Source organism: Pelodiscus sinensis, chromosome 4 (genome assembly GCF_049634645.1).
Source record: "Pelodiscus sinensis isolate JC-2024 chromosome 4, ASM4963464v1, whole genome shotgun sequence".
NCBI lineage: Eukaryota > Metazoa > Chordata > Testudines > Trionychidae > Pelodiscus > Pelodiscus sinensis.
The window spans coordinates 84,131,072-84,157,744 of record NC_134714.1 but is presented as its reverse complement, the minus strand read 5'-3'; the positions used below and the strand labels follow the sequence as shown (position 1 = coordinate 84,157,744).

The 26,673-nt window shown below is 44.9% G+C and overlaps 1 protein-coding gene across 3 annotated transcripts in view; it reads left to right on the top strand.

The window, feature by feature from the left end:
* The window catches only part of AMBRA1 (autophagy and beclin 1 regulator 1), a 224,049-nt gene that overhangs the window by 138,933 nt on the left and 58,443 nt on the right, over positions 1-26,673 (top strand). For all 3 annotated transcript variants that reach the window (XM_075927593.1, XM_075927595.1, XM_075927594.1), the window contains 3 exons: positions 4,527-4,637; positions 15,860-16,048; positions 16,506-16,660. In XM_075927593.1, coding sequence (XP_075783708.1) covers positions 4,527-4,637; positions 15,860-16,048; positions 16,506-16,660 — 455 coding nt within the window. The remainder of the gene's footprint in view (positions 1-4,526; positions 4,638-15,859; positions 16,049-16,505; positions 16,661-26,673) is intronic.

Here is a 26,673-nt window from a genome sequence, read left to right as displayed (position 1 = left end):
TCAAATCAGCAGACCAAATTGGATGAAGAATTCTCATCATCCCAAGACATGTTGCATATAGATGATGACTCCCTCATACAAAGTAGTGCATAGATTTGGGAAGGGAGACTGCTGTTTGTGGCATTACTACGGGGGGGGGGGGGGGGCTTGTTAAGTTTCTCATTGGGAGCCAACTGGCATGTAAAGATCCTCCTCACAAACCAGGAAAGGCGTGTGTCTTATTGCAGCTACCCTATACCTGAATGGTACTTCTGCTTTTTTTCCTATCTATGGTATACCTGTAGAAGAGAAACCCATTTGTGACCCAGTCTTACAGCAATTGCTGGAATTATTCATGATAGTTTCCATTTCTTCTCCTACACTGCTGGTTCCATCACTGTGCCTTTTACACAGTGACTTCAATTTCCATTTCTTCTCTCTTTGCGCAAGGGCTACCCCAGAGGAAGCTGCAGTTACATGCTCCAAGCAGGCTTGAAAGCAACAGGCCTAGGAGTATGGAGTTTAAACCTGCCAGTCTGTCTCCCTTTCCCTTCACAGATAGGCACTTGCTGATGGGCATTGACTTCTGAGTGCAGGCTGTTTTTTACTAACCTATTGAATCTTGTTTACTAAATGCCTTTTCCAGCACAATCTCCAGTTCTCAGAGGAGCCCTGTGCATTGGGAGGATATAGTGGGAAAGTCCTGGGCATTTATACAGAGATAGAAAATGTTCAGTTCTGCTTTCTAAGCAGTCTGAGACAGTGTCTGAAAGAGGCAGATAAAGAGGCCAATGGGAATACAGAGCAGGCCATCAGTTGCTGGAGGCCTCTCATAGCTGAGTTACACAATATAAAACTCTGCTCAGAAAGCTCATCCTGGGCATATTTTCAGAGCTTTCACTGAAACCACAAACTAGGGCCTAGGATGGCTTATGTGTATCAAGGGAGACCAGCAGCCGCTTTTTCAGTCTCCCTTTGTTCATCAGGATTGTTCTTGAATTTGCTCTTCGCTCTTGTTCTCACCTCTCTTATTGTAGACCACACACAAGCTTTGTTCAGTGTGTTTTCAGACTAGTTTTATTTTGCTGCCCTGAGCTTTCTGCTAGGATTTGAGAAGGGAGGTAGAATCTGAGACTGTAGGCCTGCTCACCTTGCATGTCATTGTGCCAACTGGTGCCTACCAAACTCCTAGCCATCTGCCAGGGCATTTGGTCTGTCTGGCATATATCAAAACCTGAATTGTCCAAGACATTCCATCTTTTATCTAATATGGCTGCAACATCCTGGGCAGACTTTCTGGGAGAACTTGGCTGCTAACTATCTAATGTTTTCACAGTTAGTGTCAAGAATGTTCCAGCTAAACAAATTCCCTGAAAGTCTGGTGTCTGCACTCTCTCATTCGCATTTGGCTTGTCTTCCTTTCCTTGATTAAATCCTTTTTACCTTGGGCTTTTGTCTGTGGGTGTGTCTGTGTGCTCACTAGGCCTACTTGCATCTGAAGTTTGTGGTGTTGTATATGCAGGAATATGAAATATTTGGTGATTCCCAGACCCTCAGGTATATTTTTGCTATGTGGACACTCTCTCTCTTCTCCTTCACATTCTCAAGAGTCGAGCAGACACCCACTTGAGCCCATTTTGATGTGTCAGGATATTCCTTTTTTCCCCAGCCAGTGTACTTAGTACTTTTTCTGGACACATTTCTTCTAAATACAAGTTTCCAGGTCATTCTCTTAACCTAATGCTCTGTATCATTGTCTAAGCTTTGTGGTAGGGCTTGTTAGAGTTGGGAATGGCACTTTGCTCCAGCAAGGGGGGATCTGAGTTTCTGGCTGACACACAAACAGCTACAGGAAAAAAAAGAGCTAAGTGGACAGCTGTGCTGAGCCTCTTTTCTCCCTGCCAGCCAGAGATCAGAGTGAATTAAGAAATAGGAGATAGCTTTCTAAGTTTCTGAGTGCAGAGGCTGTTCCATATCCAATAAAATGTGATTTTTATCTAAGAACTGCCTCTGTGAAGTTACAACAACACTGTATACACAACTGTCATTTTAAAGGGCCAGAAAGGGCACACATTTGACTCAAAACATAAGTCAGTCAGAAATAGGCTTTGAAGGATTGCATTTTTATTGGTTAATGTTGATTGAACATTCTTGGCACCATATACAGTAAACTTCCAATAGTCCGGCACCTTTAGGACCCAGGGAGTGCCGAATTATCAGATATGCTGGACTATCGGAAGGGGGAGCTATGAGTGGTCTGGGGGGGGGGATGCCACCCCAGAGCCCTCGTAGCCCCCCCCTTCCGATAGTCCGGCTCTGCCCCAGGCGTCCCTGATTCAGCTGCTGCTGGTCAGTTTCAGCAGTGGCTGAATCAGGGACGCTTGCAGCAGAGCAGCTGGAGTGCTGCCGGGTTGGTCCGGTAACGCCGACTCTTGGCGCTGCGAGACCAACCTGGCAGCACCCCCGCTGCTCTTGGGGACGCCTGGGGCAGAGCATCTGGGGTGCTGCCGGGTTGGTCCCACAGCGCCGCTCCACGGCACTACTGGACCAACCGGCAGCACTCTAGCTGCTCTGCCCCAGGTGTCCCCAAGTCAGCTGCTGCTGAAACTGATCAGGGGCTGATTCCAGGAAACTGGGACAGAGCTGTTCTGCCCCGGGCTTCCTGGAGTCAGCCGCTGGTCAGTTTCAACAGCAGCTGAATCGGGAAGCCTGGGACAGAGCAGGTGGGGCGCTGCCAGGTTGGTCCAGTAGCGCCGAGGGGCAGCACTATGGGGACCAACCCGGCAGCACCCCAGCTGCTCTGTCCCAGGTGTACCCAAGTCAGCTGCTGCTGAAACTGATCGGGGCTGATTGCAGGAAGCTGGGGCAGAGCTGCTCTGCCCCGGGCTTCCTGGAGTCAGCCACTGATCAGTATCAGCAGCGGCTGAATCGAGGACAGCTGGGGTGCTGCCGGGTTGGTCCTGCAGCCCCGAGGGGCAGCACTACGGGACCTACCCAGCAGCTCTGCCCCCAGCTTCCTTGATTCAGCCGCTAGTCAGTTTTAGCAGCAGCTGAATCGGGGAAGCCGGGGGCAGAGCAGCTCCAATGGTCCGGCTGCCCGGAGCACTTTCGGGTTCCTGATGGTGCCAGACCATCAGGAGTGCTGGATCATCGGAGTTTTACTGTACATACAAATGATTAAAAAATACCTCCATTGGTGGTGGTCTGAGTTTACAGAACGAGACAAAGAAAAATGTTGCTTAAGAACTTACTACTTTGACTGAAGGATGTTTACTCTCTATATTTTGATGTGTGAGGTTTACCTAACCCACCAGTTTCACTTAGCTGTGAAAATTTAAACTAATAAAAATCTTAAAAAAAAAAAAAAAAGCCTATGAATAAACATTGATCTCATCCATGAAAATTGTATAAAAATGAGTTGTGTCCAGCCTAGTCAAGTTCACCTGTATTTTAGCATAATTAGCACTGTGCTATTTATATGGCACCATAACTTTATATTGTGCTTTTGAGAGAGATTATATGCCTAGAAAAGCTTACACCTTTTTGAAATCAACACAGCACATGCAATTAATAGGAAAGGCAAAAGGAAGGTAAGCACATGGATTAACACAAAGGAATCATATGTGGTTGTCATTCTGTGACTGCTTGAAACTTATCTTTCTGTCCTGTCCCCTCTGATCTTTCCATTGCAGCAGTGACCTCACAAAGATCAGCTCAAACATTTGGACCCTTGATTTCTCAAAAATATGCCCTGTTAATATTTAGGGATTAGATATTACTAGCAAACAGTCCCTTCTAGGGAGGTGTGAGAGTGGGAATGAGGAATGTGTACTGATATAGGTGGCTTTTCATAGAGGTACAAATTCGTTCAGATAAGGGACATTTTTAAGACCACAACTTTTTGTTTCTTAACATATATTTGCCTACCTTCCAAATTGCATAGAAATTTGGGAGTCAATGACATATACCTTCTGGTAGTGTCAATAAAATAAGATGAATCTGAAATAGATAAATGAGTAGGTGGGAATAAATGAAACCTCCTTTGTGTTTGGTTAAATATTTTCTTACAACTATCAGCCTTCCCCAGAATGCGCTCTAAGGATGTTTTTTCCCTCCATTTCCTCTGCTCGGAGTTTTGTGACCTGTTGCTGTTTCTGTTGTTGTTAAAGGTTAACTGGGTAACCAATTAACTGATAAGCATATGCCTTACTGGCATGCTTACCGGTTAACTGATTAACTGTCGTCTTCCCCCTCCCACGGCAGACCAGCCTGCAGGGCCATGGCGGGCCTGGAGAAGCCGCCGCCCACAGCCAGTGGTTAACCAGTTAAACACATTTTTTAACCAGTTAACTATTCTGAGTGGTTCTTACATCCCTAGTTTCTGTAAATGTTCCTTTGGTGCTTTTTGTTTAGGAGCTCAGAAGTCTTTGTGCATTGGACACTGAAAATATTTCTGTTGAATCATCTTCTGCTCTGTGATTTTCAGATCTGTTCTATTAGGGAAAGCACAGCAGTCCACTTGCTAATTGTTTTCTCCTTCCCTCCAGGGGCTGTGATTGGAGATGGACAGTCTGCTGTGGCCAGCAACATTGCCAATACCACCTACCGGCTCCAGTGGTGGGACTTCACCAAGTTTGACCTGCCTGAAATCAGCAATGGTAAGCTGGCAAGTGAACTAGTGCATCCTCTATCAAATTTTTGGGAATTCCTAAAGGTCCAGTCCAAGCATGTTGGATTTTCTGATAGTATTGTCACTTCAGCTGGAGCCATTAAATATATAGCAGGCTTGTTGGAATCACAAAGTGTGATATTATAGCTCTTTTTGCCCATGTACACCTTGTTGACTACATCTAGGGTTCTTTGCATGGATCCATTTCTGTGGGTATCTCCTCAAATCAATGAACATTCTTGTGAGTTCAGGAGATCATGGAATGAAAGGGCTGGTTGTATGTTGGCAGCACCCACCAAGGTTAGAGTATGGGTGAGTATTTGGTCTATAGCGTACCATGCAAATATATGCTTGTAATTCAAGCTTCCAGTAACCCTCGGGAATCATGATGTTTGAGCTCTTGAAGGTACCCACATCCAGCTGGTGAAGAATGAAAACTTCACTGGATTTCCCTCTCCCACAGCCTCTTTCCTTACCCATGAAACAGCTGAATTGTAGAGCAGGGGTTTCTCAGCCTTTTTGATGCCAGGGACCAGTTGCTGCCTTCCCAAACTGTCAGGCAGATATTAAGGGATGGCTACAGTCCTTCACTGAGAAACACTGTTGAGTGTATTTCTGTGCATCAGAGTAGTCTTTGGTGACTCAATGTTCCTTGGAGGGACATGGATTCTATTTCAGAGAGCTTTCTTCTTTCACAGATAAGTACGCAGAATCTATCCCAGGAACTGGGAGAGACTTTGCATATATATATATACTATTGTATATACAGGGGTAAAACTGATGGAGGGCTTGTGCTTAGATGGGAATTTGCCCTGCTTCCTTTTTTTTCTGTCTCTTGCCTATGCCCTAGAAATCCATTGGATGGTGTTTCAAGGGTTACACCCTTGCTGGAAATGAGAGGCCCATTTCTAAAAGTTGCTTCTTAATGTTGCATAGTGTGACGGGGTGGGGCCCGCCTACCCCCCCAAAACGGGCCCACCCCGCACTGACCCGGCGATTGTCCTCTCGTTGATGGGGGCTGCCTGACGAGAGCTACGCGCGTGCCGGCTGTGTAGCGCGGCCACGCGTCTGGTGAACAGCGGGGCAGGAGACGTTGCTAGGCAATGTCAGACGCAGGGCGGCGGGGAAATGGCGTCCGGAAATGACGTCAGGGACGGAGGCGGACGTAGACTGGGGCAAGACGGAACAAAAGCGGAGGAGCAGGGGAGACTGGGGGAGGAGGAGAGAGTAGGTGGGAAAGCAAGGGAAGCATAGGGAGTCGTAGGTGGGGTGGAAGTAGCCCAGGGCAGGGCGAGGAGCCGGCGCACCGGCGGGTTTCGGGGGCAGAATCCCCCCCCCCCCGGTGGGACAGATCCCAGTGATACTGTCCTTAGGGCCCTGGGCTGGGGTCTGGGAGCGAGGGCGGGCCCAGATCCCCCACCCCACATACCCCAGCGGAATAAACTGTGTGTATTGTGGACAGTTAGGCACTCGGGAATGTGTCAAGGTAGCACAACCTGTGGAACTCCTTGCCAGAGGAGGCTGTGAAGGCTAGGACTATAATAGAGTTTAAAGAGAAGCTGGATAAATTCATGGAGGTTAGGTCCATAAAAGGCTATTAGCCAGGGGATAAAATGGTGTCCTTGGCCTCTGTTTGTCAGAGGCTGGAGAGGGATGGCAGGAGACAAATCGCTTGATCATTGTCTTCGGTCCACCCTCTCTGGGGCACCTGGTGTTGGCCACTGTCGGTAGACAGGATACTGGGCTAGATGGACCTTTGGTCTGACCCAGTACTGCCGTTCTTATGTTCTTATGTTCACAAGGAAGAGGGGGCGGGGCTGGAACCCCCACAATAGAAAAAGGTAATTAAGTGGAATCTTGTTTGTCTAAGAGGCATTGTATCTCTTGGGGAGTAGCAGGTAGCATCTTCTCAGGCATTGTGAGCATTATGCCAGATATCCGTGATTGGATTAATTTGTACTTATCCGGTTTTTTTAACCTGAGGAGCAGACCTGCACCTAAGGGCAGGTTTCTTCCTTGTTGACTGTGAGGATTCCCTCCCCAGTCAGAGACCCAGGCACAAGGATAAAGCTGCAGTCAGAGAGGAGAAAACTTGCTGCTGGTTTAAAATCCTTTGGGCTTCTCCACATGCTTTTAATGCATTTGAAAAGTGTTTCAGCTGCTAATAGCTCTTCTGGGCTCGTCTAGTTGCCCTGGAGCCAAGCTGCTGTTAAATTTTTGTACAGGGTGTTTGCTTATAATGTATAGGGCCCTGTAGAAAGGCAGAACCATCTGCTCCTCGAAGCATCAATATTTCAAACTCCTCCCTCTCCCCTGTTAGGACTCTTCCATTCAGAGATTATTTATAATTAGTATATAATAATATTTCTGTCTTCTGTTGCCATCTTGCTCCTCCTCTGTCTGTCTGCAGCGTTGATCCCTGCTGCAAGTCTATGCTGTGTGCATCTGGCTTCCCACTCTGTGCCTGATTAGAGCCTGGCTCTAGGCCTGCTTACCTTCATTTATTTTAATTATAAAATGTTGAGGTATTTTGTTCTCCCTTTCCATCCCACTCTGCACTCACTGCATCTAACTCTGGCACTTTGTATATCTTCCAGCCGTGGTCTACAACCTGTGGTCTGCAGAGCCCTGCTCTTCTTGGGTCAGTGGCCAGAGCTGCACTTGAAACTGGAGACCTAATGCTGGACACAGAGGAAAGAGAACAGCACTGGGAGCCAGTAACTCCTGAGCTGTGATTGACTGTTACTGAACTCCGATGTGGCCATGAGCAGTTCCTTTCCCCTCACTTTCACTTCTTTGCCAAAGCCTTGATTAATCACACAAGTTACACCAATTTAACCAAAATCAGTTTGCAAACTGTACCTCTGTATGACAAACTTTTATCTCTTGAATCCCTCTGTACTGATTTAGCATGTACCTGTATATTTCCTGACAGAAGCTTAAGCAATATGAGAAGGAACCAAATTGAAGTAAGCTTGTCCACATAGGGTTTTGGCCTGTTTAACTTCACTTTTGTCCATATACAAGCCTGTACCAAAGTTTATTAGCTGTGTGTTTTTCAGTTGCCTTATGTGCAGATATTTGTATTTCAGTTTTAATGGCTTGGTTCAGTGTACATTAATTGCTGGGTTTTTGTAAGATTAAGCTAAACAAAAAAGCCAATTGTAAACCCATATAAGAGTGCCTATAAACAGACTTACTCTGGTTTCCCTAAGCCTGTGTCTACACTAGATAGCTGACAGCAACACAGTTGTACTGATGCAGCTGCGCCACTGTAAGAGCTCTCGTGTAGCCATTCTATGTCAATTGATCAGAGCTCTCTCATCAGATTAATTAAATCTTCCCCAATGAGCAACAGTAGCTATGTCAGCGGGAGAAGCACTCCCGCCAACATGGAACCGTCAACACTTGTGCTTATGTCGGTGTAACTTGTGTCACACAAGGGGTGTGTTTTCACACCCCTGAGCAACATGAGTTTTGCTGACAGAAGTGGTAGTATAGACATCGCCTAAATCAGTTTAGTTTAACAAGTGTGCCTTGATCCAGATAGGCTTTGCTCTTCTGTGGCTGCATTTCTGTATTTCTAGTCCATCCCACTATAAACTCTAGGCGAGAAGTGCAAAAATAAGAACAGCATCATGCCTTGTTTCGGCTGCTATTGCACTAAGAGTATCTGTGAGCAGCTTCTCCAGGCTGTTCCTCTGGCACCATTAGCGAGGGGAGACTTGGCCTCTTTTCCTCTTTCAGTATCTAAAGTGGAATAAGGTTGATCAGAACTACCAGTCATGGAATGGCCCACAGCCTAATTAAATTTAACTGTGATCTTGTTAGTACTTGAATGGGATACAGGTTGAACCTCTGAAATCTGGGACTCTCTGGTCCAGCAACATCAGACCACGGATGTTGCTGGATCAAAGAGCCCCAGCACCCAAGAGTGCAACCCCTGTCTCTGGGGGAGCACCAGCTGAGTGAACAGCCAGTGGCAAAAGCAGGGCAGCCAGCGAGCCCCAACCCTGGGGTAGGAATGTAAGCGACTAGTCAACTATCTGCTAAGCAAATGCTTATCGAACAGTCAGTTTGACAAGTCACTTCCCCCCCCCCCCCACTTGCTGCCTCTATCAGAGAGAGGCAGCAAGGGTGGGGGGAACAGGAACCGGTGCTTGGGGGGACCAGTAAAGCTGGTTCCCTGCCATCACAATCTCTCCGGGAGCGGGGGGAGGGGCAGAGGCACAGCAGGAAATGGCATGAGCAGGGACTGCTTTAGTCCCCACTCCTGCCAGTTCCCACTGCGGGTGCTTCTGCTTTTGAAACGTACAAGTGCTGCAGGGAGCAAGGGGTGAGCAGGGACTCAAGCAGTCCCTGCTCGCCCTGTGCTCTCTGTGGCACCCAACCCCTTGCTGCCTCTGAGGGGCAGCAAAGCGGAGACAGGAGCCAGTGCTGGGGGCAGTTGGCTTAAGTCAGTTCCCCCTCACGCTGCACTGTCTCTGGGGTGCTGCCTGTCCCCTCACTCCCGCGGCTACACGTGGCACGAACTAGGTAGTTCGGACTAAGCTTCCTATTCCGAACTACCCTTACTCCTCGTTCCACGAGGAGTAAGTTCCACAAGGAGTAATGGTAGTTCGGAATAGGAAGGCTAGTCCGAACTACCTAGTTCATGCCGCGTGTAGCCGCGGGGCACGGAGTCCGAACTAGCGGACATTTAAAAATGGCAGCGCCCGGCAACATGCAAATGAAAGCCCGGGAAATTCAAATCCCGGGCTTCATTTGCAACTCCGGTTGACTACATCACCACCCTAGTTCGAACTAGGGTGGTAGTGTAGATATACCCCTAGTCTCACACTTTTCTTGTTCTTCTGAGTTCTGTCCACAGTTTCAGTATATTTCTAATATTTGAGAGTGTCAACATGTATGTAATGTGCTAGGTGTGGTCTCACTAGAACCATATTAAGGTAATATTTCCTCCTTTCTCTGGGATATTAGGGTTAGTGGATGCAAATCAAAATTGATATAATTCTGGGTTGTTGTTTTTCTTTTTGGCACTTTTTTGCATTGCAAGATCCTATCCTATTTGTTGTTCACTCTCAGCATTACTGCTCCCTAGTTCCCTTCCTCCAGCTCAATATCTCTGCTTTGGATTCTTTTCCTTCTGATGGATTAGATATATTAAGCCAAGTTGAATTTCATGTTATTTTCTGCCCATGTGTTTAACCTCTAAGGTCTTTTCTCTGTGTGTGTGTGTGTGTGTGTGTGTGTGTGTGTGTGTGTGTGTGTGTGTGTGTGTGTGTGTGTGTGTGTGTGTGTGTGTGTGTGTGTTTTCTCTGCACTGGTGTTTGCTGCTCCTTTCAGTTTAACAGAGTCTGCTAATTTCACTAATAATCTGGTTTTTTTTTAGTTTCCCAGATCACTAACAAACAAAGGTGTTAAATGCAGCAGAACATAACCCCATTCTCTGTGGTCCCACTTAATCCCCCCTTCCTGACCTTGCCTGTTAATCAGTCCTTTAGTCTTTCAGTAAGTTTTCAGAGTGCGGCTTGGGGTGGGGGCTGACAGCTCATCAGCCTCTCCTCCCCTGCAATAATTTCTCGACCCTCTGAGGGCATCTTGACTGTTAGTTTGAAAACCCTAGCTGCAAAGGTTGTGACAATGGTTCTGTGGGAGTGCTTTCCTTTTGCGTCAGTTCTGAACTTGTTGCCCTGTCATGGTGCTGGAGGCATTGTATTATGGGAGATACCATCTTGCGCATGAGATGTGAGTCAGGAAGATGTAATTAACAAAACACAGTTAGATAAAATGTTCTTCATCCAACCATCCCCAGTGCATAGGCAGCTGTCTTAACGCTTATGGATGTAATTCGTTGGAGGATGCCGTGAAGCTTAACACATCATAGAGAATGCCAGGAAAGAGAGGTTCTTTTGGACAGACTTATTCTGAGAAACTGAATCCCTGAGAATGTGACTCAGCTTCACATGTGGACGTGTTTATTTCTTCACTCCTGATCACTTCCTGTTGCTACCTAAGAAGCTGCTGTTTGAGGTGGACCTTGTCCATTTGTACGAGAATGTTGACGTGTCTACGTAATGCCTGGGAATTAAAAATGGTTTGAGGTTTAAGACTGATTTGATGCCTTCAGGGTCCACTTCCCATCAAAAGGAAGGTGATGTGGCCAGCAGCCAACTCAAAGCAGCACTTCCTGTCTCAATTAAATGAGGGGAAGATGAGTTTGAAATGATGGTGTCTGTCATTGAAGTGGACACTTGTGAGCTGGTGACATAGTTCCCGTTGATTAGTTACATTGTTTGTGACTTCAACTGTTTGGCAGGAACACCTCTCACACAATCAAGCCAGACACTTGAGTCAGTGTGATTGAGATGAATTCTCAATGGCAGGTCTTACTAAAAGTTGAGGGTAGATGTGGGAGAAAGCATATATGTGTGAGACATTCTTTTGAGAAGCTTGGACGCTATAGGTGGGTTCTCTCTAAACAGCTAGTGCAAAAATTGTAAAATTCCATCTTTCTCCCTACAGATTTGTCTTTTTTTCCCGTTTTGCTAGTAAGCTTTTATTCTTCTCTCCCTCCACCCACCTTTGTTTTTAATTACTTTAATATGAGGATTGCTCTTTGTTTTCTTTGTGGCAGAGCTGTGATTGTTAAGTTTAAGACTTTGCCTTGGTTATTTTTAGCAAAAGTCATAGGTCTTGAGCAATATACAGAAATTCACAGAAGCCTGGAACATGTCCATGGCTTTTACTAAAAGTAACTGGGGAGGGGGAAAGAGGGGCTGACTGCTTGGGGAAATGGACAGCCTGAGCCCCAGCCATGGCCTGTGAGACAGGCTGCTGGGTAGGGGCAACTGTTCCAGTCACTGAGGGGACAGGGGACATGGCTCTAGCTGCAGCCACTGACAGCTCTGACTGTGATGGGGGGACAGTTCCAGCCCCGTCTGCCTTCAGCTGTTCCAGGCATAAGTGGAGAGTAGCTCTGGCCATGTGTGGTAGGGTGGGGACAACCTTGGCAGCTGCATGGGGAGAGAACTCTAGACAGCTCCATCGACAGCTGCAGCTACTGTGGTGCATGCTAAAGCCAACGAAGTCATGTAGATCCATTAAAGTCATGCAATCTATGACTTTCATGACTAAATCATATCCTTATTGATCATTTATTGATCAGTATTGTGATTTCTAACTATCTTGGCAAACTGGTCCTATTCCACTATAGTCACAAGCCAGAAATCCATTCTTCTATACAGTATAGCATTGACCAGATCTCAAGATAGGAGACAGTCAGTACCCACTGATTTGTAAGCCCACTCCCACACTCTGGTGCAGCATAAGAAATTCATTAAGTAAAGCCTATGAGAAACGATGTACAGCCCATGAGGAAGATGAGCACTGAGGGTGGCTGGGAATGGGCAGAGTATTGTGGCTCCTGTTAGTTGGTGAATTTCCATAGCAAACAGAATGCTAGTCTTGCTGACATTCCAAGCCTTCCTTGGTTCTGAGCATAATTGTGCTGTGGGTGTAATGCACTCCAAGTTGGCATAACAGTTTAATTTGTTCTCTGATGTCTCTTTTGATCTGTTCTGTCAGCACAGTGGCTGCATTAACAATGTGAAAGAAAATAGATGAAAGGGCAGCCTTGTCAGGGTGATTTTTACTGAAATAGCAAACTTTTTCCTAAAATCATCTGTACTCAGTTTCTATAGAGCATGTCCCAAAGAGTAACTACCTAGAATCTTTAAGGTATATAGAGTGTTCCACACTCCATGATTTGGAAACTCCTTAAATACCAGTTCTTTGAGAGTCATTACTTGTACTAAAAACCTGCTGATGGTTGCTGAGATCTCCACTTAAGTCAAAACTTTCCCTGCTGGCATACTGGCATCTCTCACCCTGAATGGAAGTAGTGCCTCTGCCCTGACCATATGTAAACAGGGCAAGAGAAGCACCTTCACAAAGTTAGTGTAAATAACATCTGCAAAGATTGAAATGCACAGTGCTCTCCCCATGCATTGCACCTGACACCTGTGATATGACTTGTATCCCAGGTGCACATCAAGTTGGGTTGATGGCTCACTTCTAGCAGAGAAGCTAATGATTTGTCTTGCTAAGAGGGCTTCTCTATGTGCAGCAAATTTTTAAAAGAACAATACTCTGCAGATGTCTCTTATATACTCCATTGTCCTTTTCCCAAGTAGCATTTGCTGTTGCCTTGCGTCTGCTCACTTGTCCTGCTCTCCTCTTATGGACTGATGCATCTGCCAGATTCACACTTTACTATCTAACATCACCTCATACTGGCACTGTCTCAGGCTAGTTTATAAATTGCCATTTTGTTTCCTCCTGCAACCTTCTGAGTGGTGCAAAACATTCCAGATGGAATGATTCTAGCCATTCTGTACTGTATCCACTAAGGATACCAAAAGATGGGTAATCCACTAATTGTGTAGTCAATAAAATGTTTATCAACTACACAATTAGTTGATACGGAAAGGCTTCCTTAGTCCCTGCACATACCGGGTCCAGGAGCTCCCCCTGCTGTGGCTTGGCAGTTTAAATGTAGTAAGATCCAGGCGGGCGGGCAGCCCGGGGCGCCTCCTACATTTAAACTACAGAGGTGTAGCGAGGGTAGGTCCGGACTCAGCACGAGCTGAGACTGAGCAATCCTGGCAAAGTCCTGACTAGTATTGCGTCCGGGACTTACCCCTGCTGCATCTCTGTAGTTTTAAGTGTAGTAAGAGCCGGGCTGCCTGTGAACCTGCTCTTACTACATTTAAACTGCAGAGCCACAGTGGGGGTAACTCCTGGACCCGGTGCGAGCCAGGACTGAAGATGCTTTCCCATATCAAGTAATTGTGCAGATGATGATAAAATTATTTTTCTTTTCTGATAGAAGCAGCAGCACAGTGAGGAGGCAAATGGCACCGTGGAGATTGTGCTGGGGGGAGCCAGCCTTTAAGCTGGCTCCCCCCAGCACCGACTCCTGCTTCTTCCCCCTCGTACTGCCTCTAATTCAGAGGCAGCAAAGGGGGGAAGCGAACAGTCAACTTGACTACTGATAAGCCTAGACTTATCGGTTATTCAGCTACTTGCTTACGTCCCTAGTATCCTTTCATACATCTTTAGACTCTAAGCTCCCGGAAACAGGTGTTTTGTCCTCATTTGGGCAGCTGTATATATTTTAAAGTGCCCTGTACGTTTATGGAGCTTGTTTACACAAGCAGACCTCTGTAGTTAGTTAAGGTTGTTTACCAGTTTCTATTGGAACCCCTTGCTTTTAGTGTCATAGTGTTGTGACATTTTCACTTTTACGGGATGAAACTCCTAAATTCAAAGATTCCAAGGGCAAAAGTGACTGTTGTGAGAGTCTGTTCTAGGCTGAACACACATATATATATATAACCAGCCATAGAACTTCCCCAAAATAATTCCTAAAGCCTAGCTTTTGGAAGGAAAAAACCCAGTCTTGTTTTTAATATTGTCAGTGTGGGAGAATCCATCATCCCCTTGATAAATTGTTTCAGTGGTTAATTACTCTTATTACAAATTTACACTGTATTTCCAGTCTAAATTTGTCCAGCTTCATCTTCTAGCCTTTGGGTCATGTTATACTTTATCTGTTGGATTTAAATATTTGTTTATACTTAAAGACTGTGATCAACACCCCTGAGCCTTCTCTGTTAAGATAAACTCACAAACGTTGGTGTCATCCAAGGTTGAGCAACATGGTTCAGCCATTTTAAGTACAAGAAAATATTCTTTGTAGGAAGAAGCATTAATGTGTGTATTAATGCTTGTAACTATTTTTGACCAGTTTTTAGATCTAATAGGAGGGAAATTTGAAATTGGGAAGGCACCAGCTTTCAGGAAAAATATCTTGAGATCAGAGAAAATTGTAGAGATTAGAAAGGTTTTTCTATTAGCACCACAGCTGAACTCTGAGCTCTTCTAAAATGTCTGTGTTTGGCTCCTGCTTTGCCATATACAGGCAGTCCCCGGGTTACATACAAGATAGGGACTGTAGGTTTGTTCTTAAGTTGAATCTGTATGTAAGTTGGAGCTGGCATCAGCCGCTGCTGAAACTGATCAGTTTCAACAGCTGAATCTGGACACCAGTTCCACTTACATACAGATTCAAGGTAAGAACACCAGGCGTCCCCAAGTCAGCTGCTGCTGAAACTGATCAGCAGCTGATTCCAGGAAGCCCAGGGCAGAGCAACTCTGCCTCGGGCTTCCTGTAGTCCGTCGCTGGTCAGTTTCAGCAGACCAGTTTCTGCAGACCAGGGAGACGCTGAACAAAGCAACGGAGCACCCAGCAGGACCCGCGCCGCTTCCAGCTGATCTGGAAGCAGCCGCGGGTCCGGCCCCCGGTGCTCCGCCACTTTGCTCCCGTCTCCCTGGTCTGCTGGCTCTGCCAGCAGACCAGGGAGATGAGGAGCAGCTTTTCTCGCCCCGGAGAAGGCGGGCGGAGGGACCAGGCGTCCCGCTGCTCTAGTTCTCCGGGGCGAGAAATCCCCGTTCATAACTGCGGATCCGACATAAGTCGGATCCACGTAACTCGGGGACTGCCTGTATCTATTCTAATTCACCTGAAATAATGATTCTTAGATATTCAGCATACACTACAAATTAAAAGGCAGATTATCACTGACATCTCTATGTGGAATCCATTGTCAGGCTCCTCATCCATTTGTGAACACAAAAGTCAGTGTGGCAGCTACAGCGATTGCTAACATGGGAACATATCAGGACAATAGCTAAAGGCAAATATAGAAATATTGTAATGCCTTTTTAGCAGCTGGAAACAAGGACCATATGAACAGCCACCTCTCTGTGGATCTCAAGTGTTTAAAGGTCCACAGTTTGGAAACTCCTGTTCTGAACTATGCATTTGATATCAAGGATTGGTTTCAGGATGAAGAAGATGGTTTGACAGCATGTAATCATCCTTGGTTCTCTGCTTAAGGCTGAAGATGCTAAAAGATGTAGGGATCTCATTTCCCCAGCCTCAGGTTCCTCCAAATGTCTTGTCTCTATTTTGGAAAAGTTTGTAGCCCAATAGGGCTGTAAGTATTTTGGGACCTTTTTAAGGAGGACAATAATCTGTAGCCCTTTTCCCATCCCTACCTCTCGCACTAGGCTTGAGCCTCAGTTCCTTCCACCTTGAACTTAGCTTCTATAACCCTTGTCCCTTTCTTTCCTTTTCCTTTGCAGCCTCAGTGAACGTGCTTGTTCAGAACTGCAAGATTTACAATGATGCTAGCTGCGATATCTCTGCAGATGGGCAGCTCCTGGCAGCGTTCATTCCCAGCAGCCAGAGGGGCTTTCCTGATGAAGGCATACTGGCTGTATATTCTCTGGCTCCCCACAATCTGGGCGAGATGCTGTACACAAAAAGATTTGGTAAGAATGCATCATGGGAATGGGATGGGAGAGGTCTTAGAACTATTACTTCAGCAGCATATTCTTGGCATTGACATGCCCAGCTCTGAAGATCACAGTAAAGTAACATGTCGCTGCTCTAAGGAAGATCACATCACTGATGATCTGATCAGGCAATGAGGTGGCACCTCTGTGGTGAAGCTCCTGTTGCTGAAGGCTTGGCTGATGAGAGAACTGCTGAGAAGAGGTTGCACTACATACTGGAATCCCAGTTGCTCATAGGACACTGCTGTGCAGTATCTCCTGGCAGAGTTCTAACTGGCATTAGTGGGGCTCTTCTAGTTCAGTGGACTCTGCAGCATGAGCTCATTACATAGTGGATATAAGGCAGATGAGGGAGCAGACAGGTAGTGACGACAATGGCCAGTGGCTCTAAAATCTCTCAAGGGAATTGTGACCTATTGTGTTCTATCCCCAGGCCCCAATGCCATTTCCGTGAGTCTGTCTCCAATGGGCAGGTATGTGATGGTGGGACTGGCTTCCCGGCGCATCCTGCTGCACCCTTCCACAGAACACATGGTGGCTCAGGTCTTCAGGCTGCAGCAGCCACATGGTGGAGAAACATCCATGAGGGTGAGTACAGTGCTCCTGCAAGTGCTTTGTCTATGTGTTGGTATCTTGTTTAGCTGGCTGCATGAGGCAGTGCTGTGGTTGCTAGCTTATGAGGCTAAGATCCCTGTGCCATTGTAGATTTTTATCACCTAAGGCACTTGAATACCAGGGAGATGGAGCATGGTATCAGGACCTATATGGATCAGAATTGTGAAGGTTTACAGTGGTTTAAAGCCTAACATCAATGATGCAGTAGTTTTGTGCCTGACACGTCTCATACTTGGAGCATCTCAAATATGAACAGTGGCAGCCATTCTGAGTTTATCAATAATTTGCACCCAGCCTGTGGTGTTAGAATTGGTTTCACTAAGTAGTTGAAGGAGAGTCTGCTGGGGTATTGGAGTTATTTGGCAAATCTGAAAAGTACACAATTTCTATTTGGAACGCAGCCACCAGTGATTGGGGAAAGGTCAGAGTTCAGTTTAGTGTCTATCTGAAAGCTAGGGATGGTGCATCCTACATTAGTACAATGCTAATACCAAGTAATGAACTTTTGTTGCTGCTCTCTGAGCAAATGTTTCTGATCTAGTTTAATGCAAGTGCTTTAACTGATGTGTTTAAGCTGTTATCTTAAGGGGTGGGAGGAGTTTTGCTTGTGCTATTTAGAAGAATCAGGCTGTAAGCCCAATATGTCTGATGTGTAGAGCCCATTTATCTCCCCTCAGAGTAATGGGGAAAACTTAGCAAAATGTGCACAGTGATCCTGTTGACCTCCAGTGAAATGTAACCACTTCTACTGTAAAACATGGCAGCTGTTCAGTAGCAGTGCTACACAATATTTTAATGAGGATGAAAAGCATGTCGTGTTGAAACTGGAGAAGGAATGTTAAGATGTAATAATCAGAATTTAAATCTAGATGAAATACTGGAGTTAAATTCCCATACACTTGAGGATATCATCCTGGCATTTTCTATTATCACGGGAACTTTGGACTGCATCTTTACTGAAATATGCCTGCAGTTAATGCAGGACTGATTTTTTTTTTTTTATCAGTAATTACCCAGTAGGTGTTCCAAGTAGTGATCCGTGGTTACAAAGCAGTGTGGATTAGAGTATATGGCTGACTGGATAAGGCTTTGAACTTACTCCTTTTGAATGGTGGTAACTTGACACAGTGGAATAGCTTCCATAATAGTTCCATGACTGAGGTAATGAAGCCACAAACAGCATTTTCCTCTGAATGATATCACTATTTTTGGCAGTGCTTTCCCAGAGTGAGATTTCCCCATGTAAGAATGCAGGTAAGATACTCCATCTCTCTGTTGGAATAAATTGCTTGGCTTTGCTTCATCAGTCTCCAAACAGCTCGCGCTGCAGAGACATCCCAGACCACATCATGGAATGGTCAGTTGCAGTAGAGGCCTGATTATGGATGTGTCAAGCAGCAGTATCTAGTATGTACTTCTCACTGGTACTAATGTTAAATTTTCTATCTCCAGCAGTTTGATAATCCCTCTGACCTAGCCAGGTTTCACTGCCATAGATAGGTGTGTCACTCCCTACAGTCCTCTTATCCCACCTCAGAAAAGTTAAAGGTGGTGTAACTCATAGTTCACATCTCATCCATTCCCACGAGGAATGAAGCCAGGATTGTTTCTTAAGGGCTTTTCTTTACGTTGGGTGTAAAATCCTAATAGATTGGGCTTCTATCCCTTTCTGTAGGAGACTTTTCAACAAACAACTAATTTTGACTATGGATAAATATTGCCTCATATTCAGTCTGTATTCATTTTCAATTCCATTCCCCCTAAGTACTTGTAGATACTTATTTTCTTTTGCTCTTGGTCATTGTTTAGCAAGCAATAAATTGTTATTCCCTTAATCTTTCCTTGTAATTTAAACCTCCTAGGGTATGTCTACACTACCACCCTAGTTCGAACTAGGGTGGTAATGTAGTCAACCGGAGTTGCAAATGAAGCCCGGGATTTGAATTTCCCGGGCTTCATTTGCATGTTGCCGGGCGCCGCCATTTTTAAATGTCCGCTAGTTCGGACTCCGTGCCCCGCGGCTACACGTGGCACGAACTAGGTAGTTCAGACTAGGCTTCCTATTCCGAACTACCCTTACTCCTCGAGGAGTAAGTTCCACGAGGAGTAATGGTAGTTTGGAATAGGAAGCCTAGTCCGAACTACCTAGTTCATGCCGCGTGTAGCCGCGGGGCACGGAGTCCGAACTAGCGGACATTTAAAAATGGCAGCGCCCGGCAACATGCAAATGAAAGCCCGGGAAATTCAAATCCCGGGCTTCATTTGCAACTCCGGTTGACTACATCACCACCCTAGTTTGAACTAGGGTGGTAGTGTAGACATACCCCTAGTCTCACACTTTTCTTGTTCTTCTGAGTTCTGTCCACAGTTTCAGTATATTTCTAATATTTGAGAGTGTCAACATGTATGTAATGTGCTAGGTGTGGTCTCACCAGAACCATATTAAGGTAATATTTCCTCCTTTCTCTGGGATATTAGGGTTAGTGGATGCAAATCAAAATTGATATAATTCTGGGTTGTTGTTTTTCTTTTTGGCACTTTTTTGCATTGCAAGATCCTATCCTATTTGTTGTTCACTGTCAGCATTACTGCTCCCTAGTTCCCTTCCTCCAGCTCAATATCTCTGCTTTGGATTCTTTTCCTTCTGATGGATTAGATATATTAAGCCAAGTTGAATTTCATGTTATTTTCTGCCCATGTGTTTAACCTCTAAGGTCGTGTGTGTGTGTGTGTGTGTGTGTGTGTGTGTGTGTGTGTGTGTGTGTGTGTGTGTGTGTGTGTGTGTGTGTGTGTGTGTGTGTGTGTGTTTTCTGCACTGGTGTTTGCTGCTCCTTTCAGTTTAACAGAGTCTGCTAATTTCACTAATAATCTGGTTTTTTTTAGTTTCCCAGATCACTAACTAACAAAGGTGTTAAATGCAGCAGAACATAACCCCATTCTCTGTGGTCCTACTTAATCCCCCCTTCCTGACCTTGCCTGTTAATCAGTCCTTTAGTCTTTCAGTAAGTTTTCAGTCCACGTGACAATGTCCATGTCCAGATCAATTTGAATAAATTTTGCAAGCCAGATTTCCTGTAGCAGTATGCCAAATGCTGCACTAAAGTTGAGCTGTGCTTCATTTATTGTTTTCTGTCATGCATTTTCTTTGTAGTCAGTCCAAGATCTAAAAAATAAATGGGAGGCACAATAAAACTGCAGTTTATTTTTAAATGTTTCTCTCATCCTCTAGTTTTACAAATTGTTGACTCATTTTTACAAATTATCTTTAAAATTTGCAATAAGGCTGTTATATTGCTTTGTACGTGCTTCTGAGAGTATATAAAATAAAACCATTGCTTCAATTAAAATGTTTTATTATAGTCATAGTGTACTCGGTGTTGACTGGTAGCTGCTGTATTCATATTTAGTTGGTTAAAAGACTGTCTGCAGCTTGGCATTCATGTAATAGAAGAAGTATTTTTAAATAAGCACCCATTAAAGCTTCTGATCTTTGCTTTGTAATTTAAAACAAGTACATTACTGATAAAGGATAACTAATCATCTATATTGCCAGTGTGTTGACGCAATTTGTGACAAAGGAAATACTGCTTAATGTATACTTTTATTCTGTTTAAAAGTCACAGCCGTGCTCTAGAAACTAATGCTCTGGGCACCTGTTAAAATAATGTAAAATTAGAACAACTCCTGAGACCAACGTCCAAGAGACAGCACTTCAAATTCTATTGAATTCCTCAGAAATCGCTCCTATCAGCCTATGCAGATACTCTTCATCATGACTCTGGAAAAGCCTGAGAAGAAATAAGCCTTGCAGCATGACCTGAAGGTCATCAGATTCCAGCTTTTGCAAGCTAGTGGGCATAGAATTCCACAGTTCTGCCTCCTCCTGGAAAACACAGAGGTTCCACGCCTTCATCCCCTCTCACAATTAAGCTAGGAGTGGTAGTTCTGTTGCTTCGGATTATCTCAATGGCCATAGTATCAAGTGAGAAGAGAGAAGACTAACATTATTAGGGTCCATCTTATTAGGGATTCATGAGCTAAAGCCAACGTCTTAAATTGCACCTAAAAGCTAACTGTCGTTCAGCATAGCTTGTGGAACCCAGGAATAACATAAGTTCCACATTTCTGAATTGTTTTAATTAGCAAATAGCTGTGACTTTCATTTGCAAAATATCTCCGTCCGTCCTAGTGCAGTGGTCACCAACCAGTAGCTTGAGATCTACTGACAGATCTTTGAGCCTTTGACGGGTGATCCTGTTTAGCCAGGAGGCTATCAAGTGCCGGCAGTTCATCTGCCCCTCTCAGCACTGCCATCCTCTCCTGTTCTCTGCCTTGGAGCTGTCATCCCCACCGGGAGCCTCCTGTATGCTGTGCAAGGCATGAGAAGAAGAGGAGGGGAGGTGCTGATGTCAGGGTGCCCCTTCCCCCACCCTGTACTCCATTTCCACAAAGCAGGGGGGGCAGAGAGAGAGTTTTCTGGCTGCTTTTGGGAGTGGAGCAGGGCCAAAACAGGGGTGAGCTTGCCTTAGCCCTACTGCACCACCACCCAGAAGCCACTTGTGGTAAGCGGTGGCCAGCTGGAGCACACACTCCAAACCCTGGCCCCAGTCCTGAACCCCCTCCTGCACCCCATAGCCCTGCTCTAGCCCTGAGTCCCTCTGCCCCCAAACTCCCTCCCAGAGCCTGCACCCCCTCCGGCACCTCAGGCTCAGCTCAGAGCCCCTCCCACACTCCAAATCCTTTAGCCCAAGACCAGAGCCTGTATCCCCCCTTCCCTGCCCTCCAGCCCTCTGCCCCCAGCCTGATAAAAGTGAGTGAGGATAGGGGAAGGAGGGAGGATGAAGTGAGCAGCGGAGGGGTCTTGGAGATGGGACAGGAAGGACAAGAATGTTTGGGTTTGAGGTAGATCCTGGTTTGCACTTAAATTAAAAAAGTGATCTCGTTTTCAAGAAGGTTGGAGACCACTGCTCTGATGGCAGGTCTACGTAGAAGAAAACAGCTTCTAAGTGTTCTCTGTTACTCCATTTATTCAAATGGTAGAGGACTGTATTGTGAATCTGAAGATCTCACCCCTTTTCATACCTCCTGTCAGGGGTCAATATGGTTCCACAGAATGACATTTTTGTTTTCAGTTTTACAGGTATTAAACAACAAATTGTATGTTTAAAAACTAAATTAAGTAAAGGTCAGGGTTTCAAAATCAAACAATCTAAAGCTAGGAAATACCCAAATCGATGTTTCTTGTGTAACTTTCTCAGCCCTCTTGACCTTGTATAATTTTCCACGAGACCCCTTCTGTGGAATCAGCAATGGAGTTACCAAATAAGCAAAAACTTTAGACTAGACAGGACCATGACTTGGGATATTTATAGTGGAGTGGGGCATTGTGGGAAATTTGCACTCCTATGCCCATTCTGTATTTTGCTTTGTGGATAACCAAAGGGTGGCTTTGATGGCTGTAGGACTAGCACATGTAAGAGTTGAGAGGCATTTTCAACACCATGTGCTATAAATATTTTGTTCTGTCCAATTTGGCCCAACCTGTATAAAAGCCAGAAAAGGTATTCAGACTCAGAGCAGGTATATCAGGACCTTAAAATTCCTGTAAAATCTGTTTCTAATGCACTAATTGTGGTATTAGGCACCATAATCAATAATTAAATGTCTCCCCCAAGTAGGAATTGCGTGCTGAAGAGAGAAATAGGTTATCTACGATGGCCCCTATCTGTTATGGACTTTGAAGATGACGAATAGCATCTTAAATTGGATCTGATATTGAACAAGGAACCAGTCCACCGCAGACGATGGGAGTAATATAACCCAGTCTGTATGTTGCTGAAATCATGATGAGCTCTTGCACACTATAATAGATACAGTCTGCAATTGGTCCTGTCAGCCTCAGATAGGAACCATTCTGGGATCCTAGCCCTGAAGTAAAAAAGGCAAACATCACGGTGGTCTTGTCAGAAGAACTGGGTGCAGTTATCTTGTCAATCATAGGTAGAGAAATATGTATTTCTGGAAACTGCTCACCGAAGCATAAAGCTGAATGGAGTGTGACTTGAAGACTTGCACAAGTCTGACTGTTAATGGGGGTGGGGAGAAGTTGGTCATGAGTTTTTAAAGGTTTTTTCAAAGTGTTTTCTCCTCTTATTTAGGTTAAGTTTAAGTCAACTATTTCCTCTGGTTGCTTATTCATTTCAAACTTTTAGGCAGCTGGCTGACAGCAGCTTCTGATCCAGATGAGGGTACATATAACTAGCTGTTTAGTCAGCATATTACTGACACTTGATCTCATTTATTGTTCCTCTGAGACCCAACAGGCTGAGAGCAGGATGGAGTGGCAGCTGTCTGTGAATCCTTTGCTTTTGTCATTGTAACTTTATGATACTGTGAATTTTGCTTTCATTCTCTCAGCATAACATTTAACAAGCAGCTCAAAGGTACAGTTTTTGGTTCACTGGCTGAATTAAGGCTAAAAATTAGCAGAGGATCATCAGTTTTTTTGCCATAAAAATGGCCATAATTGTGCTAAGTTGCTGCAACGTTGGCAGATGTCAGAGTAATTCATTAGAGATCAGCAGTAGCTTAGGGCACAATCTTGTTTGTACAGCATTCACATCTGCACTGACATACACTCTTCTGTCTTATGCCGACAGCCCATTTTTCAACACGTCTGCTGCTTCTTCTCCCCTATAAAACAGGGCCTGTTTGCTTGTTTGTGTGTGTTGCTTTCTCCGTTTCTAGATTCAGATTTAGCACTAGACAGTGCCCTCTGTTTTTTGAGGCACTGGGTTTCTTTGCTCTTTTTATGGCCTTTGGGAGAAACTAGCAGGAAATGTAAAAGTGTAATGAGGCACTTTCATGAAAGTGCACTATTTGGCTGAGCAAGTGACACCATTTTTAACTGAGATGATTAATGCCTCCCAAAGATTCAGTCCTTGTTAATTTTCTTCAGCCCATCTGCTAGATTATTATTAAAAGAAGTTTCCTAAGCAATTATGTAATGATAAACTTCTGAGATGGGATATCAGGGTACAAAACCAAGACCTCCCATGAAGAAAGGAAGAGTCGTGTGTGTGGTAATGAGAGCTGTGCTGATTTAAGGGATGATAATAAGCTGCATGATCAAGAGCAATCAGTAAGAACGTGGCAGTGTGTTACATTTTGTGTAGAGTTTCTCCTTACTCCACAGTCTCTTGTCCTGCTCATCCATCTTAGGAGCAGGGACAAGTATCCCCATTCATAGAGTTGAGACTAAATGGATTACAAATGCAACATACAGATTTGTCGTATCTGTAAAGCAGTGTTTCCCAATTTTATTTGGCCATGGAGCCCTTTTAAACTTGAAAGAATTTTGTGGAACCCTTATTAACAGCTGAAATATAACCCCTATTGTATGAAGCTGAAAAAGTAGACCATAAATAAGTAAGGATAATAATAAACATTCCCATATAAGCAACTGGTTTGACAGCTGAAGCTTCGACTTTGTCCGATGCAGCACTAGTATATTCATATTTAGTCACCCACGTGATCCATGCTTCCTGAGAGTGAGTACGGGGATTTATGGTGGTATATAACAGGTGATCGCTGACTGACTGCTCGCACAATGCTGAGTAGTGACATCAGCGTCCCCACTCTCTGGCTAAGCTAGCAGCACACAGGGACACTTATCGTGGCAAACACAAATGAAAATTGTTTTCAATAAAATTCATAAATGCTTAAATATTAATTTTTTTTAAATCATGAAATGTTGTAATAGAATTTTCTCAGGGAACCCTTATTTTCACTTTGCAGACCCAACTTGGGGGAAACTGCTGTAGAGTGAAAAATTAACTGGGAAAACAGGTGATCCTGTCACCTCTGGGAGAAATGAACACAGTTTGAAGAAAGTCTTGTCGTCTTGTACTGGGCAAAATTTAGAGTGAGATGAAATCAATTCTAAAAGACCCAAAAAGATGAGCAAGAACAGACTGACTTAACCCATTATGGCTAGTGGAAAGAAACCCTGGTCACACTGCTTTTCTTTCGTCCTTTCTCAAGTTATCCTTTCCCTACCATCAGGTATTGTAAGCACTCTTCACACATGTGGACATTGTATAAATAATTAAATTTAAAAGGCTGTGATCTGCTAGGGCAGGATATATGTGGATTTGGCCTTGGAATGAGCTTCAGTTGGATAGGACCATGTCTCCCTGGATTTGATTCTGCTCCTAAGGCCAGGTCATTGCTACCAGCGTTTGGGCACATAGTTTAGGGGTGTGATGAGGTATGATTTCTGACCAACATAGCTGTTCCAGCAAAAGCCTCTAGTGTAAGCACAGTGAAACCAGCAAAACTGCTTTTGTCAGTTTGGGTTATTTCACTTGGGGAGAACCTATATTGACAAAAGTAAAGTTTCACCAGTCTAAGCTGCAGCCTTATGAAGAAGAGTTTGCTGACGTCATAAACTGGTGTATCTATGTTGTCGCTGGCCAAATTTACAGTGGAACATATCTGTACAGATACAAGGTGGAAACTGACCAAATGGTAGAAAGAGTCCTGATTTCCCTGTGGCTTAGAGCTGGCTCTCATGAACACTTTTGGTATTGCAAATTATATCTGTACCAGAAAGGTACCAAAGGACTGGGTGCAGAGTGTCAGTCACAGAAATGAAGTGGCATGGAAAAGCCCAGAAGAGGAAGGAGGGTGAGATGATTGGAGGGCCATCAGAGTGACCCTAAGGGCCTTCATGCTTACACAGTTCATTAGCCCATACACCTGAGGAAGAGCACAGTTCCTCCTTAGGGACGCTATGGGTACAAATTAATGGCTCTCTCTGCTCGTAGGGTGGAGTCCTTTCGGCTTTGAACTTAAGTCAGTTGTCTCTCAGCACAGAGTCCACATTTGACTTCTGCGTGATCAGTTTCCCCCTCATTCTAATGCTGTTTATATACTTGCTTAGAAATGTGCCTCCTCAAACATAGATTGTTACTCTCGAAGCAGTTACCAACTTTAGGCTCTGATGCATTTCCATAGTTTCCAATACTCCAGCCCTTTTCTGGTGTCTGAGCCTGCTCCTTGCCCAGCTCTCTCCTCAGTGCACTTTGCACACCTGAGGTTTTCATGCTTTCTCTCTGCAGAGCATTCAGCCTTGGATTGGAGCCTGCATTCCATTTAAAACTACTACGGTGAAAGTTTTGTTATCCGGCACTCAAGGGGAAATGGGGATTGCCTGTTCATTGAATGTGCCCCCTTCCCTGCCCTCTACAGGCACATCTGGCTCCACACAGCTTGAGGCAAGCTGAGGGGGAAAGAGGCTCCTGCTGATATCAGCTGGCAGTGCCAGCTGGCAGAAGCCCTGCAACAGCTGGCTGGACAGGCGGGAGTCAGGCACACACACCTGAAGACATGGCAGTATTGTGTGTGGGGACAAAGCTGGTTAACAGAGTTTTCCAGTTAACCAAGTGCTGGATAACAAAGCTTTCGCTGTACTTCTAATATGTAACTGGATACTAGTGCCCATGAAATCCTCCTTTCTCACTCCAGCTGCTTTTCTCTCCCCTCCCCCCTTAGCCCATGAAGTTGGAGCATTACAGATGACAAGATTTTTTTTTTCCCATGTAAACAAGTTAGCGGCTGTACATTTTTATTCATCCAGTCCCTCTAATCAAGACTGATCTAGCAGCCCCATTTGCTGTTTGGCCTAAGTAAGGATAATGGCCTGAGATTTATCAGCATCTCACAAAGGAGAAGCGCCTTACTGAGAGCAAAAATGCCTCTCTATTAAATTTTAAAAGGAAGAACTCCCGCTGAGTTTCACCAGCTGCTTGTGTCTTCAGCACAGCCTGTGGCTGCTTTCTCCTCTTCTCCAATTTCAAAACATGCCTTTTTCCCCTCTGTGCCTGCCTACATTTAGGAAATGAATGTGTCCCCCACCTTGCTAATGACTCAAGAATCTCCCTCTGCTTTCCATCCCACTCTTCAGAACTGGAAAGCCATTGGTT